Genomic DNA, 19,132 nt, shown 5'->3' with positions numbered 1-19,132 from the left:
AACTTTGGCTAAGCTCGTTCCCTATATTGATCTGCCATAAACATGGAGACATTCAGACCAGTCCTTGACTCACATCAAAGACCTATCATTGATAAGACAATGCAGGCCTGCTGACTAAGCAACCATATGGCCCAGCAGGAGGGCCAGGCCACTTGTATCAATCTCAGTTACTAACTAATTAACCCTTTCTAACCATTTTGCATTCTGCTTCTTTGCCACATAGGCATTTTAATATTTTACTAAAAACTGACCACGTAGGGATTCTCAGGTCTGAGATACTGTACACAGTGAACATGTGGGTCTGAGATACTGTACACAGTGTATAGGTGAGTCTGAGATACTGTACACAGTGAACATGTGGGTCTGAGATACTGTGCACTGTGTACAGATGAGACTAAGATACTGGAGTCGGAGCATATTTGGTGAGACTGAATGATATCACAACTAACAATCGAAGAATTATTTGGAATGCATCGGGAATATTTTGTCACGTTAGTTGTTAGCCTGGTCACCGTGTTCTTAACGTATCTGAAATGTTGGCATAGTCAGCGTGATGCCCTCTGCTCGGTTTGTTCTGAGCTGTTGGAATAAAGGCTGATGGATCTGCGGGGAGCACAGGTGAGAATTACCTGCCGCCCATCACCTTACGTGAGCTTGCTGCATCAACGTGGCGTTTGTCCTCAGGTGATGCACATGTTCCTCCCGCACTTCATTCTCGTTTCCGGTTTTGACAGAGTAAATAAGGAGAAACTATTTCCAGTGGCAGGAGGATCGGTAACCAGAGGTCGCAGATTTAAGGTGATCGGCAAAGAGCGGGAGGGGAGACGAGAATTTTTTTTTTAACGCAGCGAGTTGTTCTGATCTGGAATTCACTGCCTGATAGGGCGGTGGGAGCAGATTCAATAGTAACTTTCAAAAGGGAATTGGATAAATACTTGAAGGGGAACCATTTGCAGGGCAATGGGGAAAGAGCAGGGGAAATGGGACTAATTGTGTAGCTCTTTCAAAGAGCCGGCACAGGCTCGATGGGCTGAATGGCCTCTTTCTGAGCTGCATCATTCTATAATTCTATGGATTTAGGCAGAGACAGTCAACTGGATGTCAACCAGCTGTTAATGAGCAGAAACACGGCAGAGGCAGAGTCAGGACATTACCAGGAGCTTGTCTCCAGGAGCCTGGGCAGAGGTTGGCCACTGATGGCAGCGCATAATAATGACTGGGTATTAACCCCACCGCTCAGAGCAACTGACCCACCCTCCCAGACCGCCCCACCACCTCGGGCCAGACCCGTGCCCCCCCCACCTCGGGCCAGACTGGCTGAGACTGGGCCCCCCCCGGCTCAGAACGGCTGGTGGACGTCCCATGGGACTCGAGTTCACAGGTCAGTCGCTTGACCGCTGGAGGCCCTCTGCTCTGAGACTCGGCCGTTGCTTCTCTGACCGCCTGCTACTCTTTTTCCCCGTTCCAGACCTTCCCAGCGAATCTGACAGAGGACGGCTTTGCCCAGATGATCATTAAGCTTTTGGCGGGGGCTGATTTCCAGGTGAAGGAGGGAATAGCCAAAGCTCTGGCCGCACTGCTGATGTCCGGACAGCCCGAGACCATCAAATTGGCACACGATACTCTAATCAACGCCCTCAGAGGGCCAAATCCCCCCGGACACAAGGTACGATGCCTCGCTGGTCGATCAGTAATAAACCTGGGGGCGGGGGGGGAGAGAGCAAGAAACTGCCAGACTCGGCGATATCAGTATACCTCCCCTCCCCACCTGAAGGTGCTGACTCCTGGCTGGCTCAGGGCACCTCGGCCGCTGACCCGCTGACCGTACCCTCCTCGGGCAACTATTCTTTGTAACCGGGACAGCCAAACATTTTTTGTCTTCATGTGGCCTTTAGGTGCCAACCTGGCGAACTCCACCAGAAAGTTCAAATTACCGTTTGCACCAATCTCCTTGCTTTCAAGTCCTCTTCTGCCCCTCCTTCCCTCATTGCTAAGGACATGCTCCTCCTCCATTCGTTGCTAAGGATATGCCTCTCCTCCCTTTGTTGCTAAGGGCCTGCCTCTCCTCCCCTCGTTGCTAAGGACCTGCCTCTCCTCCCCTCGTTGCTAAGGGCCTGCCTCTCCTCCCCTCATTGCTAAGGACCTGCCTCTCCTCCCCTCATTGCTAAGGGCCTGCCTCTCCTCCCCTTGTTGCTAAGGGCCTGCCTCTCCTCCCCTCATTGCTAAGGACCTGCCTCTCCTCCCCTCGTTGCTAAGGGCCTGCCTCTCCTCCCCTCGTTGCTAAGGGCCTGCCTCTCCTCCCCTCGTTGCTAAGGACCTGCCTCTCCTCCCCTCATTGCTAAGGGCCTGCCTCTCCTCCCCTCGTTGCTAAGGGCCTGCCTCTCCTCCCCTCGTTGCTAAGGACCTGCCTCTCCTCCCCTCATTGCTAAGGGCCTGCCTCTCCTCCCCTTGTTGCTAAGGGCCTGCCTCTCCTCCCCTCATTGCTAAGGACCTGCCTCTCCTCCCCTCGTTGCTAAGGGCCTGCCTCTCCTCCCCTCATTGCTAAGGACCTGCCTCTCCTCCCCTCATTGCTAAGGGCCTGCCTCTCCTCCCCTCGTTGCTAAGGGCCTGCCTCTCCTCCCCTCGTTGCTAAGGACCTGCCTCTCCTCCCCTCATTGCTAAGGGCCTGCCTCTCCTCCCCTTGTTGCTAAGGGCCTGCCTCTCCTCCCCTCATTGCTAAGGACCTGCCTCTCCTCCCCTCGTTGCTAAGGGCCTGCCTCTCCTCCCCTCATTGCTAAGGACCTGCCTCTCCTCCCCTCATTGCTAAGGGCCTGCCTCTCCTCCCCTCGTTGCTAAGGGCCTGCCTCTCCTCCCCTCGTTGCTAAGGACCTGCCTCTCCTCCCCTCATTGCTAAGGGCCTGCCTCTCCTCTCCTTGTTGCTAAGGGCCTGCCTCTCCTCTCCTCGTTGCTAAGGACTTGCCCCATCTCCTCTCGTTGCTAAGGACTTAGAATCATAGAAAGTTTTGGCACAGAAGGAGGCCATTCGGCCCATTGTGTCCATGCCGGCCGAAAAAGAGCTATCCAGCTTAATCCCACTTTATTAATATCTAGCACTTGGTCCGTAGCCCTGTAGGTCACGGCTCTTCAAGTGCACATCCAAGTACTTTTTAAATGAGTTGGGGGTTTCTGCCTCTCCCACCCTCTCAGGCAGTGAGTTCCAGACCCCACCACCCTCTGGGAGAAAAAGATTCTCCTCAGCTCCCCTCTAATCCTTCTACCAATCGCTTTAAATCTATGCCCCCTGGTTATTGACCCCTCCACTAAGGGAAATAGGTCCTCCCTATCCACTCTATCGAGGCCCCTCATAATTTTATACACCTCAATTAAATCTCCCCTCGGCCTCCTTTGTCCCAAAGAAAACAACCCCAGCCTATCCAATCTTTCCTCATAGATAAAATTCTCCAGCCCTGGCAACATCCTCGTAAATCTCCTCTGTACCCTCTCTAGTGCAATCACATCTTTCCTGTAATGTGGTGACCAGAACTGTACGCAGTACTCAAGCTGTGGCCTAACCAATGTTTTATATGGTTCTAGCATAACATCCCTGCTTTTATATTCTATGCCTCGACTAATAAAGGAAAGTATCCCGTATGCCTTCTTAACCATCTTATCTACCTGTCCTGCTACCTTCAGGGATCTGTGGACATGCACTCCAAGGTCCCTCACTTCCTCTACAGCTCTCAGTATCCTCCCATTTATTGTTTATTCCTTTGCCTCGTTTGCTCTCCCCAAATGCATTACCTCACACTTCTCTGGATTGAATTCCATTTGCCACCTGACCAGTCCATTGATATCTTTCTGCAGTCTACAGCTTTCCTCCTCACTATCAACCATACAGCCAATTTTTGTATCATCTGCAAACTTCTTAATCATGTCCCCCACATTCAAGTCCAAATCATTAATGTATATCACAAAAAGCCCCATCTCCCCTCATTGCTAAGGACTTGCCCCATCTCCCCTCGTTGCTAAGGACTTGCCCCATCTCCCCTCGTTGCTATGGACTTGCCCCATCTCCCCTCATTGCTAAGGACTTGCCCCATCTCCCCTCGTTGCTAAGGACTTGCCCCATCTCCCCTCGTTGCTAAGGACTTGCCCCATCTCCCCTTGTTGCTAAGGACTTGCCCCATCTCCCCTCGTTGCTAAGGACTTGCCCCATCTCCCCTCGTTGCTAAGGACTTGCCCCATCTCCCCTCGTTGCTAAGGACTTGCCCCATCTCCCCTCGTTGCTAAGGACTTGCCCCATCTCCCCTCGTTGCTAAGGACTTGCCCCATCTCCCCTCGTTGCTAAGGACTTGCCCCATCTCCCCTTGTTGCTAAGGACTTGCCCCATCTCCCCTCGTTGCTAAGGACTTGCCTCTCCTCCCATGTCATGACGAAGACCCTTCCAAGGTATAAATAAAAGAGAAAATGCTGGAAACACTCAGCAGGCCAGGCAACATTTGCGGAGAGAGAAACAGAGTTAACATTTCAGATCGATGACCTTTGGTCAGAAGATGTTACAGAATATAACAGGCTAGTATCGAACCTTGGTTAGACCACACTTGGAGGACTGTGAATAATTCTGGTCTCTATATTATAAAAAGGATATAGAGGCACTGGAGAAGGTGCAAAAAAGATTTACAAGGCTGTTACCAGAACTGAGAGGTTATACCTATCAGGAAAGGCTGAACAGGCTGGGGTTCTTTTCTCTAGATAAGAGAAGGCTGAGGGGCGACCTGATAGAGGCCTTTAAGATAATGAAAGGGTTTGATAGGGTAGACGTAGAGAAGATGTTTCCACTTGCAGGAGAGACCAGACCTAGAGGCCATGAATATAAGATAGTCACTAATAAATCCAATAGGGAATTCAGGAGAAACTTCTTTACCCAGAGAGTGGTGAGAATGTGGAACTCACTCCCACAAGGAGTAGTTTAGGCGAATAGTACAGATGCATTTAAGGGGAAGCTCGATAAACACACGAGGGAGAAAGGAATAGAAGGATATGGTGATAGGGTGAGATGAAGTAGGGAGGGAGGAGGCTCGTGTGGAGAATAAACTCCAGGATGGACCAGTTGGGCTGAATGTGAAGGGGAGGGGTGGAAGTTAGAAGCAGAATTAATGAAATGCGGGAGCTCAGGGATTGAGCAGGAAACAGCACCGACCGAGGCATCAGTGATCAGGGAGAGGGAACCTGAGACACTAACACTGCGTTTCTCCCTCTCTCCCCACACAGTGGCTGCCTGAGCCCCTGACCCCCTGAGCCCCTGAGCCCCTGACCCCCTGAGCGTTTCCAGCTTTTAATTTCAGATTTCCAGCACCTGCAGTGTTTTGCTTTCTGTTCCGTTGCAGGACTGTGTATTTTTGTTACGGTGACTGCAAAGATTGCCAGTAAGGTTTTTTGTGTGTGAAATTAGATTCGTGAAGAGAGAGATTTTATTCGTGCTGCCCTCTGGACCTTGAAGGAGTTAATGCCAAATAGCCAGGAGCTGCTCGTGGAGTTAATGGTCCAATTCGTTCAGTGCGATATCATCCTCAGGTTCGTCATATTATTATATATATTTGTATATTCATTCACGGGATGTGGGCGTCGCTGGTGAGGCCGGCATTTATTGCCCATCCCTAATTGCCCTTGAGAAGGTGGTGGTGAGCCGCCTTCTTGAACCGCTGCAGTCCGTGTGGTGAAGGTTCTCCCACAGTGCTGTTAGGAAGGGAGTTCCAGGATTTTGACCCAGCGACGATGCACCGGTGGTGAAGGGAGTGAAAGTTTAGGGTGGTGGATGGGGTGCCAATCAAGCGGGCTGATTTGTCCTGGATGGTGTTGAGCTTCTTGAGTTGCACCCATCCAGACAAGTGAAGAGTATTCCATCCTGACTTGTGCCTTGTAGATGGTGGAAAGGCTTTGGGGAGTCAGGAGGTGAGCCACTCGCCGCAGAATACCCAGCCAATATTGGTCCATTGCATTTCCAGCCTCCATTCACGATTATCAGACAAACTTTAACACTGAGCCACAAAGAGAGACATCAGGTCAGGTGACCAAAAGCTTACATCGAGTTACATCGAAACTACAGCACAGGAACAGGCCATTCGGCCCAACTGGTCCATGCTGGTGTTTATGCTCCACACGAGCCTCTTCCCTCCCTACTTCATAATTACATAACAAATAGGAGCAGGAGTAGGCCATTCGGCCCCTCGAGCCTGCTCCGCCATTCAATCAGATCACGGCTCATCTTTGACCTTAACTCCACTTTCCTGCCTGATCCCCATATCCCTTGATTCCCCTAGAGTCCAAAAATCTATCGCTATCAGCCTTCAAGATGCTCAACGACTGAGCACCCACAGCCCTCTGGGGTAGAGAATTCCAAAGATTCACCAGCTTCTGAACGAAGAAATTCCTCCCCATCTCAGTCTTAAATGGCCGACCCCTTATCCTGAGACTATGCCCTCTAGTTCCAGACTCTCCAGCCATGGGAATCAATCTCTCAGCATCTACCCTGTGAAGCCACCTCAGAATCTTATATGTTTCAATGAGATCGCCTCTCACTCTTCTAAACCCCAGAGAGTATCGGCCCATTCTACTCAATCCCTCCTCATAGGACAACCCTCTCATCCCAGGAATTAATCTAGTGAACCTTCGCTGCACAGCCTCTAAGGCAAGTATATCCTTCCTTAGATAAGGAGACCAAAACTGTACACAGTACTCCAGGTGAGGTCTCACCAAAGCCCTGTACAATTGCAGTAAGACTTCCTTACTCTTGTACTCCAACCCCCTTGTAATAAAGGCCAACGTACCATTTGCTTTCCTAATTGCTTGCAGTACCTGCATGTTAACTTTCTGTGTTTCATGTGCAAGGACACTCAAATCTCTCTCAACGCCAACATTTAAAAGTTTCTCACCATTTAAAAAAGAATTCTGTTTTTCTATTTTTCCTACCAAAGTGAATAACCTCACATTTCCCCACATTATACTCCATCTGCCACCTTCTTGCCCACTCACTTAACCTGTCTATATCCCTTCGCAGACTCTTTGTGTCCTCCTCACAGCTTATTTTCCCACCTAGCTTTGTATCGTCTGAGTTCTGGTATCACCTTTGTGCCTCTATATCCTTTCCATAATATGGAGACCAGAACTGTCCACAGTACACCAAGTGTGGTCTAACCAAGGGTCTATACAAGTTTAACACAATATCTCTGCTTTTCAATTCTATCCCTCCAGAAATGAACCCCAGTGCTTGATTTGCCTTTTTTATGGTCTTGTTAACCTGCGTCGCTACATTTAATGATTTGTGTATCTGTACCCTGAGATCTCTCTGCTTCTCTACCCCATTTAGACTCTTCTTTTCCAAGCAGTATGTGGCCTCCTTATTCTTCCTACCAAAATTCACCACCTCACACTTACCTGTATTGAAATTAATTTGCCGATTACACGCCCGTTTTGCAAGTTTATTAATGTCTTCTTGCATTTTGAAACATTCTTCCTTTGTATTAACTGCACCCCCCACAATTATGTGTCGTCCGCAAATTTTGAAATTGTACTTCCGATTCGTTTATGTAAATGGTGAACAAGTGGTCCCAGCACCGATCCCTGTGGAACACCACTTCCCACCTTTTACCAGTCTGAGTAACTACCTTTAACCCCTTCTTTCTGTTTTCTGTTTTGTAGCCAACTTGCTATCCATTCTGCTACTTGTCCACATGCTCTGACCTTAGTCATGAGTCTACTATGCGGTATCTTATCGAAGGCTTTTTGAAAATCCAAATATATTACATCTACTGTGTTGCCCTTGTCTACTCTTTCTGTTACTTCTTCAAAGAATTCAATAAGTTTGGTCAAGTATGACCTTCCCTTCTGAAATCCGTGCTATTTATTGTATTTTTGTTTTCTAGATGTCTTTCTATTATATCTTTGAGTAAAGATTTCATTATCTTTCCTACCACTGATGTTAAGCTAACTGTTCTATAGTTCCCTGGACTGGTTCTATCTCCCTTTTTAAATACAGGAATAACATTAGCTGTCCACCAGACCTCTGGTTACTATTCCCTTTTCCAATAAATTTTTATATATATGTAATAGTGCCTTTGCTATCTCTTCCCTAACTTGTTTTAAAATTCATGGATGCAATCCATCTGGACCAGGAGTCTTATCCTCCCTAAGTTTGATTAATTTATTAATTATTTCCCCCCTTTTCTATCTTAAATGTTCCAATATCTTTATCAACCTCTTCTTCTAATGTCATGCCCACATTGTTAGTCTCCCTGGTAAACAATGAGGCAAATTAATTATTCAGTATTTCTGCCATTTCACTGTCATTACCTGTGAGTTTATCGTGTGTATCCCTTAGTGGCCCTATCACTATCCTGATTTTTCTTTTGTTATTTATGTGTCTGTAGAATACTTTACTATTTCTTTTTATATTCCTTGAAAATTTAATTTCGTAGTTTCTCTTTTCCTTCCTAATTGTTTTTTTTGACATCCTTCCTAACCTTTCCGTATTCCCTTTTGTCATCCTCTCCTTTACTGTCTGTGTACTCAGTGTATGCCTTTTTCTTTAGTTTCAATGTTGCCCTGATCTCTTTAATCTTCCATGGTGTATCATTATTGGCGAGTTTGTTCTTGTTTTTTAAAGGAATATATTTCTCCTGGACTCTATTGATCACCGTTTTAAATATTTCCCACTGCTCTTCTATCTCTTTGTCTGTTAAGATTTTTTACCAGTTTACTTTCCCTAGTTCCACTCTCATCCCCTCAAAATTAGCTTTTTTCTAATCTATCACTTTGGGCTTTGCCTTATGTCCTTCTCAATCATTTTTTAAACCTTATTATGTTATGATGGCCATTGCCTAGATGATCCCCTACGCTTACATAAGAACATAAGAAATAGGAGCAGGAGTAGGCCATTCGGCCCCTCGAGCCTGCTCCGCCATTCAATAAGATCATGGCCGATCTTTGACCTCGACTTCACTTTCCCGCCCGATCCCCGTATCCCTTGATTCCCCTAGAGTCCAAAAATCTTCTCTTATCTGCTCTGATTCATTTCCCATTACTGGATCCAGCAGTGATTCCTCTCTTTTTGTGCTTCTTACATACTGGGTAAGAAAGGAGTCCTGTACACATTGTAAAATCTCCATTCCCCCTTTTCCCCTTTCCCTACCCCTTCTTGCCAGTATATTTGGGGATAGTTGAAATCTCCCATGATTATTATTCTATGTTTTTTACTCATTTCATAGACTCGTCGACATATTTCATCCTCCACTCCCCTTCCACTATTCGGTGGTCTGTAGAATATCCCTATTAATGTGATCGATCCCCTCCTATCCACATGGATTCTGTGTCTATCTTAATGTTATTTATGTCCCTTTTTTCTACTGCCATTATATTATCTCTAATTAATACAGCTACCCCACCCCCTTCTTCCTTCCCTATCCTTTCTAAATCGTTAAATCCTGCAATATTTAGTTGCCAGTCCTGCTCTTCATGTAGCCATGTTTCAGTTATCCCCCCTAAATCTGGTTCCTGGCTACGGATTACTGCCTCCAGTTCCCCCGTTTTGTTTCGGTAGCTGTGCACATTGCTTTACAGGCAATTTAATTTGTTTTTAATAATTGTTCCCCTCACTTTATTTTTAACAGTCATTTTGTACTTATGTTCTATAACTGTATTTGTTCCCTGACCGTTTCTGTTCCCCTTATTCCATACCTTGATCTGACCTTTACTCTCATCTCCAATTTCTTTTATCTTCAGACTTATGTTATCTTCACCATCTGTCATTGGAAAAATTCTAGAATCCATTATTAAGGAAGTAGTAGCAGGACATTTGGAGACTCATAATACAATCAAGGAGAGTCAACATGGTTTTATGAAGGGGAAATCGTGTCTGACAAATTTATTAGAGTTCTTTGAGGAAGTAACGGGCAGGGTGGATAAAGGGGAACCAATGGATGCAGTATATTTGGATTTCCAAAAGGCATTCGAGAAGGTGCCACATAAAAGGTTACTGCACAAGATAAGAGCTCATAGTGTTGGGGTAATATACTGGCCTGGATAGAGGATTGGCTAACTAACAGAAAACAAAGAGTCGGGATAAAAGAGTCATTTTCAAAATGGCAATCTGTAACTAGTGGGGTGCCGCAGGGCTCAGTGCTGGGGCCTCAACTATTTACAATATATATCAGTGACTTGGATGAAGGAACAGAGTGTCTTGTGGCCAAATTTGCTGATGATACAAAGATAGGTGGAAAAGCAAGTTGCGATGAGGACACAAATGGATATGATGTGGGAAAATGTGAAGTCATCCACTTTGGGAGGAAAAATAAAAAAGCAAAATATTATTTGAATGGAGAAATACTACAAAATGCTACAGGATCTGGGTGTCCTCGTACATGAAACACAAAAAGTCAACATACAGCAGGTAATCCGGAAGGCAAATGGAATATTGGCCTTTATTTTTAGGTAAAGAATCTTACAACACCAGGTTATAGTCCAACAATTTATTTCTAGGGGGATGGAGTATAAAAGCAGGGAAGTCATGCTACAACTGCACAGGGTGCTGGTGAGACCACACCTGGAGTACTGCGTACAGTTCTGGTGCCCTTATTTAAGGGAGGACATACTTGCATTGGAGGCAGTTCAGAGAAGGTTCACTGGGTTGATTCCGGGTATGGAAGGGTTGTCTTATGAGGAAAGCTTGAACAGGTTGGGTCTATACTCATTGGAGTTTAGAAGAATGAGAAGAGATCTTATTGAAACATACAAGATTCTGAGGGGACTCGATAGGGTGGATGCTGAGAGGATGTTACCCCTCATGGGGGAATCTAAAACTAGGGGCATAGCCTCAGAATAAGGGGTCGCCTGTTTAAGACGGAAATGAGGAGGAATTTCTTCTCCCAGAGGGTCGTGAATCTTTGGAATTCTTTACCCCAAAAAGCTGTGGAGGCTGAGTCATTGAATACATTCAAGGCTGAGTTAGACAAATTTTTGATCAGCAAAGGAGTCAAAGGATATGGGGAAAGGGCGGGAAAGTGGAGTTGAGGTAAAAATCAGATCAGCCATGATCTCATTGAATGGCGGAGCAGGCTCGAGGGGCCGAATGGCCTACTCCTGCTCCAATCTCTTACGGTCTTATGGTCACCGGATCCCTTCCCCCATCTTACTAGTTTAAAGTCGTATCCACTGTCCTTTTTATCCTCTCCGCAGGGACACTGGTCCCATTCCTGTTCAGGTGGTACAGCTCCTTCCTGTCCCAGGGCTGATGCCAGTATCCCATGAAATGGAACCTCTCCTTCCCACCCAGTCTTTCAGCCACACATTCACCTTCCTGATCTGTCTCTATGCCAAATCGGCATGTGGCACGGCCGCCAATGGTGCGGTGATGGAAGTTGTGGATGCACAAGAGGCCAGATTTGGAGGAGCGCCGAGATCTCGGAGGGTTGTAGGGCTGGAGGAGGTTACAGAGATAGGGAGGGGCGAGGCCATGGAGGGATTTGAAAACAAGGATGAGAATTTTAAAATTGAGGCGTTCCCGGACCGGGAGCCAATGTAGGTCAGCGAGCACAGGGGGTGATGGGAGAACGGGACTTGGTGCGAGTTTGGATACGGGCAGCAGAGTTTTGGATGAGCTCAAGTTTATGGAGGGTGGAAGATGGGAGGCCGGCCAGGAGAGCACTGGAATGGTCGAGTCTGGGGGTAACAAAGCCATGGATGAGGGTTTCAGCAGCAGATCAGCTGAGGGAGGGGCAGAGACGGGAGATCCAGAGAACACAAAGGACCATCAGACAGCGTCCCAGCCCTCACCCGAGGTCACGTTGTTTTCCAGGAACACCATCAAGCTCCTTCTGGCTGACATCGGTCTGCGGGATCCACACAACTACTTTGAGACGGAGTTGAGCTCGTGGAGTGACTGTGACGAGGACAATGTCACACCAACAACAAAGCTTCGCAATTTAAGCCGCATCTGGCTGAAAAGATGGATTCGAAAATTCAAGGTACCAAATAACATGTTTTGCTAAGATGTGCTCCCCTCGCCCCCCTCCCCTTCCCAATGGACAGGGGGACGGCAGTCGAATGGTTATGTTACTGGACTAATAATCCAGAGAGTGTGAGTTCAGATCTCACCCTGGTAGTTTGAGAATTTGAATTCAGTTTTAATAAATCTGGGAATCAGTAAAAGTGACCATGAAGCTGTCGGATTGTTGTAAAAACCCAACTGGTTCATTAATGTCCTTCAGGGAAGGAAACCTGCCGTCCTCACCCGGCCTGGGCCAATATGTGACTCCAGTCCCACACCAATGTGGTTGGTTCGTAACTGCCCTCTGAAGTGGCCTAGCAAGACACTCAGTTTAGGGATGGGCAATTAATGCTGCCTTGCCAGCGATGCCCACATCCCGAGAATTAATTAAAAATTGTGTTTAAAGATTGGGACCAGTTCTTGGGGCAGGAGGGACCTGTTCAAGATGGACGGGTTTCACCTCATCAGAGCTGGGACCAATGTCCTCGCGGGGAGGTTAACCAGTGCTGTGGGGGGAGGGTTTAAACTAATTTGGCAGGGGGTGGGCACCAGGATAAAACATATGAGAGGAGAAACAAGGTGCACAGAGGACTGGGAGAGAGAAATAGCACAAGAGTAAAGAATAGTTCAGAAATAGGAGGGATCAGACTGGGCAAATGCGAGGCAGTCTAAGATGAGATTGGAGTGCATGTGCGTAAATGCATGTAGCATGTGGTAAATAAGGTGGTGAGCTGCAGGCTCAAGTCACTACATGGGACTATGGTATAGTGGCAATAACAGAGACCTGGCTCAAAGAAGGGGAGGATTGGGGACTTAATATTCCTGGCTACAAGGTATTCAGAAAATATAGGGAAGGAAAGAAAGGAGTGGGGGGTGGCAGTATTGATCAAAGAAACTATTATAGCGCTGGAAAGAGATGATATAGTTGAGGGGTCAAAGACAGAATCTATTTGGTTAGAATTAAGGAACAATTGAGGAGCTATTACACTGCTGGATGTATACAATAGGCCACCAAGTATTGGGAAGGAGATAGAGGAGCAAATTTGCAGGCAAATTACAGGAAGATGCAAGAACTATAGAGTAGTGATAATGGGGGGACTTCAATTATCCCAATATAGACTGGGATAGTAACAGTGTAAAGGGCAATGAGGGGGAGGAATTCCTGAAAGGTGTACAAGAGAACTTTCTGGAACAGTGTGTTTCCAGCCCAACCAGGAAGGAAACAGTGACGGATCTAATAGTTCTGGGGAATGAAGTAGGGCAGGTGGAGCATGTTTCAATGGGGGAGCATTTAGGGAACAGTGATCATAATATTAGGTTTAGAATGGTTATGGAAAAGGAGGTACTTAAAAGATTGGCAGTACTCAAAATAAAAAAGTCACTTGGTCCAGACGGGATGCATCCTCGGTTACTGAGGGAATTAAGGGTGGAAATTGCGGAGGCTCTGGCCATAATCTTCCAATCCTCCTTAGGTAAGGGGACGGGGCTGGAGGACTGGAGAATTACAAACGTTACACCCCTGTTCAAAAAAGGGGAGAGGGATAAACCCGGCAATTACAGGCCAGTCAGCCTAACGTCGGTAGTGGGGAAACTTCTAGAGACAATAATCTGGGACAAAATTAATTGCACTTGGAAAAGTCTGGGCTCATAAATGAAAGTCAGCACGGATTTGTTAAAGGAAAATCGTGTTTGACTAACTTGATTGAGTTCTTTGATGAAGTAACAGAGAGGGTTGATGAGGGGAGTGCGGTTGATGTTGTGTATATGGACTTTCAAAAGGCATTTGATAAAGTGCCACGTAATAGACTTGTTAACAAAATTAAAGCCCATGGGATTAAAGGGACAGTGGCAGCGTGGATACAAAATTGGCCTCGGGACAGAAAGCAGAGAGTAGTGGTGAACGGTTGTTTTTCAGACTGGAGGGAAGTATACAGTGGTGTTCCCCAGGGGTCAGTATTAGGACCACTGCTCTTTTTGATATATATTAATGACCGGGACTTGAGTATAGAGGGTATAATTTCAAAGTTTGCAGATGACACAAAATTTGGAAGTGTAGTAAACAATGTGGAGGATAGTAGCAGACTTCAGGAGGACAGAGACAGACTGGTGAAATGGGCAGACACATGGCAGATGAAATTTAACGCAGGGAAGTGTGAAGTGATACATTTTGGTAGGAAGAATGAGGAGAGGCAATATAAACTAAATGGTACAATTTTAAAGGGGGTGCAGGAACAGAGAGACCTGGGGGTGTGTGTACACAAATCTTTGAAGGTGGCAGGACAAGTTGAGAAGGCTGTTAAAAAAGCATACTGGATCCTGGGCTTTATTAATAGAGGCATAGAGTACAAAAGCAAGGAGTTAGGCCCCAGCTGGAGTATTGTGTTCAATTCTGGGCACCGCACTTTAGGAAGGATGTTAAGGCCTTAGAGAGGCAGAAGAGATTTACTAGAATGGTACCAGGGATGAGGGACTTCAGTTATGTGGATAGACTGGAGAAACTGGGGTTGTTCTCCTTAGAACAGAGAAGGTTAAGGGGAGATTTGATCGAGGTGTTCAAAATCATGAACGGTTTTGATAGAGTAAATAAGGAGAAACTGTTTCCAGTGGCAGAAGGGTCGGTAACCAGAGGACACAGATTTAAGGTGATCGGCAAAAGAGCCAGAGCACTCTTTCTAGTTTAATAATATCCTTTCTATAATAGGGTGACCAGAACTGTACACAGTATTCCAAGTGTGGCCTAACTAATGTCTTGTACAACTTCAACAAGACATCCCAACTCCTGTATTCAATGTTCTGACCAATGAAACCAAGCAAGCTGAATGCCTTCTTCACCACCCTATCCACCTGTGACTCCACTTTCAAGGAGCTATGAACCTGTACTCCTAGATCTCTTTGTTCTATAACTCTCCCCAACGCCCTACCATAGATACATAGAAAATAGGAGCAAGAGTAGGCCATTCGGCCCTTCGGGCCTGCTCTGCCATTCAAAATGATCATGGCTGATGGTCCAACTCAGTACCCTGTTACTGCTTTTTCCCCATATCCCTCGATCTCTTTAGCGTTAAGAAATATATCTATCTTCTTCTTGAATACATCGAATGACTTGGCCTCCACTGCCTTCTGTGGTAGAGAATTCCACAGGTTCACCACCCTCTGAGTGAAGAAATTTAGAATCATAGAATCATAGAAGTTTACAACATGGAAACAGGCCCTTCGGCCCAACATGTCCATGTCGCCCAGTTTATACCACTAAGCTAGTCCCAATTGCCTGCACTTGGCCCATATCCCTCTATACCCATCTTACCCATGTAACTGTCCAAATGCTTTTTAAAAGACAAAATTGTACCCGCCTCTACTACTGCCTTTGGCAGCTCGTTCCAGACACTCACCACCCTTTGAGTGAAAAAATTGCCCCTCTGGACCCTTTTGTATCTCTCCCCTCTCACCTTAAATCTATGCCCCCTCGTTATAGACTCCCCTACCTTTGGGAAAAGATTTTGACTATCTACCTTATCTATGCCCCTCATTATTTTATAGACTTGTATAAGATCACCCCGAAACCTCCTACTCTCCAGGGAAAAAAGTCCCAGTCTATCTAACCTCTCCCTATAAGTCAAACCATCAAGTCCCGGTAGCATCCTAGTAAATCTTTTCTGCACTCTTTCTAGTTTAATAATATCCTTTCTATAATAGGGTGACCAGAACTGTACACAGTACTCCAAGTGTGGCCTAACTAATGTCTTGTACAACTTCAACAAGACATCCCAACTCCTGTATTCAATGTTCTGACCAATGAAACCAAGCAAGCTGAATGCCTTCTTCACCACCCTATCCACCTGTGACTCCACTTTCAAGGAGCTATGAACCTGTACTCCTAGATCTCTTTGTTCTATAACTCTCCCCAACGCCCTACCATTAACGGAGTAGGTCCTGGCCCGATTCGATCTCCCAAAATGCATCACCTCACATTTATCTAAATTAAACTCCATCTGCCATTCATCGGCCCACTGGCCCAATTTATCAAGATCCCGTTGCAATCCTAGATAACCTTCTTCACTGTCCACGATGCCACCAATCTTGGTGTCATCTGCAAACTTACTAACCATGCCTCCTAAATTCTCATCCAAATCATTAATATAAATAACAAATAACAGCGGACCCAGCACCGATCCCTGAGGCGCACCGCTGGTCACAGGCCTCCAATTTGAAAAACAACCCTCTACAACCACCCTCTGTCTTCTGTCGTCAAGCCAATGTTGTATCCAATTGGCTACCTCACCTTGGATCCTGTGAGATTTAACCTTATGTAACAACCTACCATGCGGTACCTTGTCAAAGGCTTTGCTAAAGTCCATGTAGACCACGTCTACTGCACAGCCCTCATCTATCTTCTTGGTTACCCCTTCAAAAAACTCAATCAAATTCGTGAGACATGATTTTCCTCTCACAAAACCATGCTGACTGTTCCTAATCAGTCCCTGCCTCTCCAAATGCCCGTAGATCCTGTCTCTCAGAATACCTTCTAACAACTTACCCACTACAGATGTCAGGCTCACCGGTCTGTAGTTCCCAGGCTTTTCCCTGCCGCCCTTCTTAAACAAAGGCACAACATTTGCTACCCTCCAATCTTCAGGCACCTCACCTGTAGCGGTGGATGATTCAAATATCTCTGCTAGGGGACCCGCAATTTCCTCCCTAACCTCCCATAACGTCCTGGGATACATTTCATCAGGTCCCGGAGATTTATCTACCTTGATGCGCGTTAAGACTTCCAGCACCTCCCTCTCTGTAATATGTACACTCCTCAAGACATCACTATTTATTTCCCCAAGTTCCCTAACATCCATGCCTTTCTCAACCGTAAATACAGATGCGAAATATTCATTTAGGATCTCACCCATCTCTTGTGGTTCCGCACATAGATGACCTTGTTGATCCTTCAGAGGCCCTACTTTCTCCCTAGTTACTCTTTTGCCCTTTATGTATTTGTAGAAGCTCTTTGGATTCACCTTTGCCTTATCTGCCAAAGCAATCTCATGTCCCCTTTTTGCCCTCCTGATTTCTCTCTTAACTCTACTCCGGCAATCTCTATACTATTCAAGGGATCCACTTGATCCCAGCTGCCTATGCATGTCATATGCCTCCTCCTTCTTTCTGACTCGGGCCTCAATCTCCCGAGTCATCCAAGGTTCCCTACTTCTACCAGCCTTGCCCTTTACTTTATAAGGAATGTGCTTACCCTGAACCCTGGTTAACACATTTTTGAAGGACTCCCACTTACCAGACATCCCTTTGCCTGCCAACAGACTCTCCCAATCAACTTCTGAAAGTTCCTGTCTAATACCATCAAAATTGGCCTTTCCCCAATTTAGAATTTTAACTTTTGGGCCAGACCTATCCTTCTCCATAGCTATCTTAAAACTAATGGAATTATGATCACTGGTCCCAAAGTGATCCCTCACTAACACTTCTGTCACCTGCCCTTCCTTATTTCCCAAGAGGAGGTCAAGTTTTGCCCCCTCTCTAGTCGGGCCATCCACATACTGAATGAGAAATTCCTCCTGAATACACTCAACAAATTTCTCTCCATCCAAGCCCCTAATGCTATGGCTGTCCCAGTCAATGTTGGGAAAGTTAAAGTCCCCTACTATTACCACCCTATTTTTCTTGCAGCTGTCTGTAATCTCCTTACATATTTGCTCCTCAATTTCCCGTTGACTATTTGGGGGTCTGTAGTACAATCCTATCAACGTGATCTCTCCCTTCTTATTTTTCAGTTCTACCCATATAGACTCAGTGGGCGAACCCTCGGATATATCCCCTCTCACTACTGCCGTGATGTTCTCCCTAATCAAGAACGCAACTCCCCCTCCTCTCTTACCTCCTGCTCTATCTTTCCTACAGCATCTGTACCCTGGAATATTTAGCTGCCAGTCCTGCCCCTCCCTTAGCCATGTTTCAGTAATAGCTATAACATCCCAGTCCCATGTACCCATCCATGCCCTGAGTTCATCTGCCTTGCCCATCAGACTTCTTGCATTGAAATAAATGCAGTTTAATCTAGACTTCCCTTGGTCTTTGCCCTGCTTTCTCAGACCATCTGTCCGGTCATGTTCTGTACACTCTCCCTTACTGCCTTTTGTTTCTGTCACCACTTTACTTCCCACTGACTTCCTGCATCGATTCCCATCCCCCTGCCACTTTAGTTTAAACCCTCCCCAACAGCACTAGCAAACACTCCCCCTAGGACATTGGTTCCAGTCCTGCCCAGATGCAGACCGTCCAATTTGTACTGGTCTAAATGGCAAACCCCGCAAAAATGAGGAAACATTTTTTTACGCAGCGAGTTGTTCTGATCTGGAATTCACTGCCTGAAAGGGCGGTGGAAGCAGATTCGATGCTAACTTTCAAAAGGGAATTGGATAAATACTTGAAGGGAAAAAATTTGCAGGGCTGTGGGGAAAGAGCAGGGGAGTGGGACTAAATGGATTGGATTGGCTTGGATTGGAGCTGCACAGGCACAATGGGCCGAATGGCCTCCCCTCCCCTCTTCCCCCCGCCCTTCCCCCAGCCCCCAACCCCGGCCACCAGCAGAGCGAGACGGCAATTGATTTGAGTTCGGGAGCTGGGGGAACAATTAGTGTTGTGTGAACATTAAACAGATAACAGGCGTCCAGGGAGCTCATTGTAAAATTAAAGATGGGGCAGGAGGTGGAGGGGTGGGGAAAATCTGAACATAATAACAGCGGGGGGTGGGGGGAAATGTTGAATGAAATGGTTGGAGAGTCGGTGCTGAGCGAGAGCTGACTGTGTTCTCCCTCTCCTCAGGATCACATCAACACAGCCGTGAAGTCACTGAAAAAAGGGAAGACGCTGAGAGGCACCGTCAGCATTCCGACCTCACCTGACGGCGGCCCCAAGGACAACGTTAGTATCACATCGTAGATACCCGGTGCTCGCGGCTCAGGGCACCGTATAAAGCAGCCCGCTTGATTGGCACCCCATTCACCACCCGAAACATTCACTCCCTTCACCACTGGCGCACAGTGGCTGCAGTGTGTACCATCCACAGGATGCACTGCAGCAACTCGCCAAGGCTTCTTCGACAGCACC

General features: G+C 46.6%; 2 protein-coding genes across 3 annotated transcripts in view; one reads left to right on the top strand and one right to left on the bottom strand.

The window, feature by feature from the left end:
- The window catches only part of LOC137300050 (fucolectin-1-like), a 433,112-nt gene that overhangs the window by 203,304 nt on the left and 210,676 nt on the right, over window positions 1–19,132 (bottom strand). The window lies entirely within an intron of this gene.
- Window positions 1–19,132, top strand: part of LOC137300004 (WD repeat-containing protein 97-like) — a 129,526-nt gene that overhangs the window by 53,955 nt on the left and 56,439 nt on the right. The window contains exons 11-14 of the mRNA XM_067969081.1: window positions 1,469–1,666; window positions 5,432–5,553; window positions 11,828–11,996; window positions 18,848–18,946. Coding sequence (XP_067825182.1) covers window positions 1,469–1,666; window positions 5,432–5,553; window positions 11,828–11,996; window positions 18,848–18,946 — 588 coding nt within the window. The remainder of the gene's footprint in view (window positions 1–1,468; window positions 1,667–5,431; window positions 5,554–11,827; window positions 11,997–18,847; window positions 18,947–19,132) is intronic.

This window comes from Heptranchias perlo, chromosome 2 (assembly GCF_035084215.1).
Source record: "Heptranchias perlo isolate sHepPer1 chromosome 2, sHepPer1.hap1, whole genome shotgun sequence".
Classification (NCBI taxonomy): domain Eukaryota; kingdom Metazoa; phylum Chordata; class Chondrichthyes; order Hexanchiformes; family Hexanchidae; genus Heptranchias; species Heptranchias perlo.
Note: the sequence above shows the minus strand (reverse complement) of the source record. Positions and strands in the feature narration are given on the sequence as shown.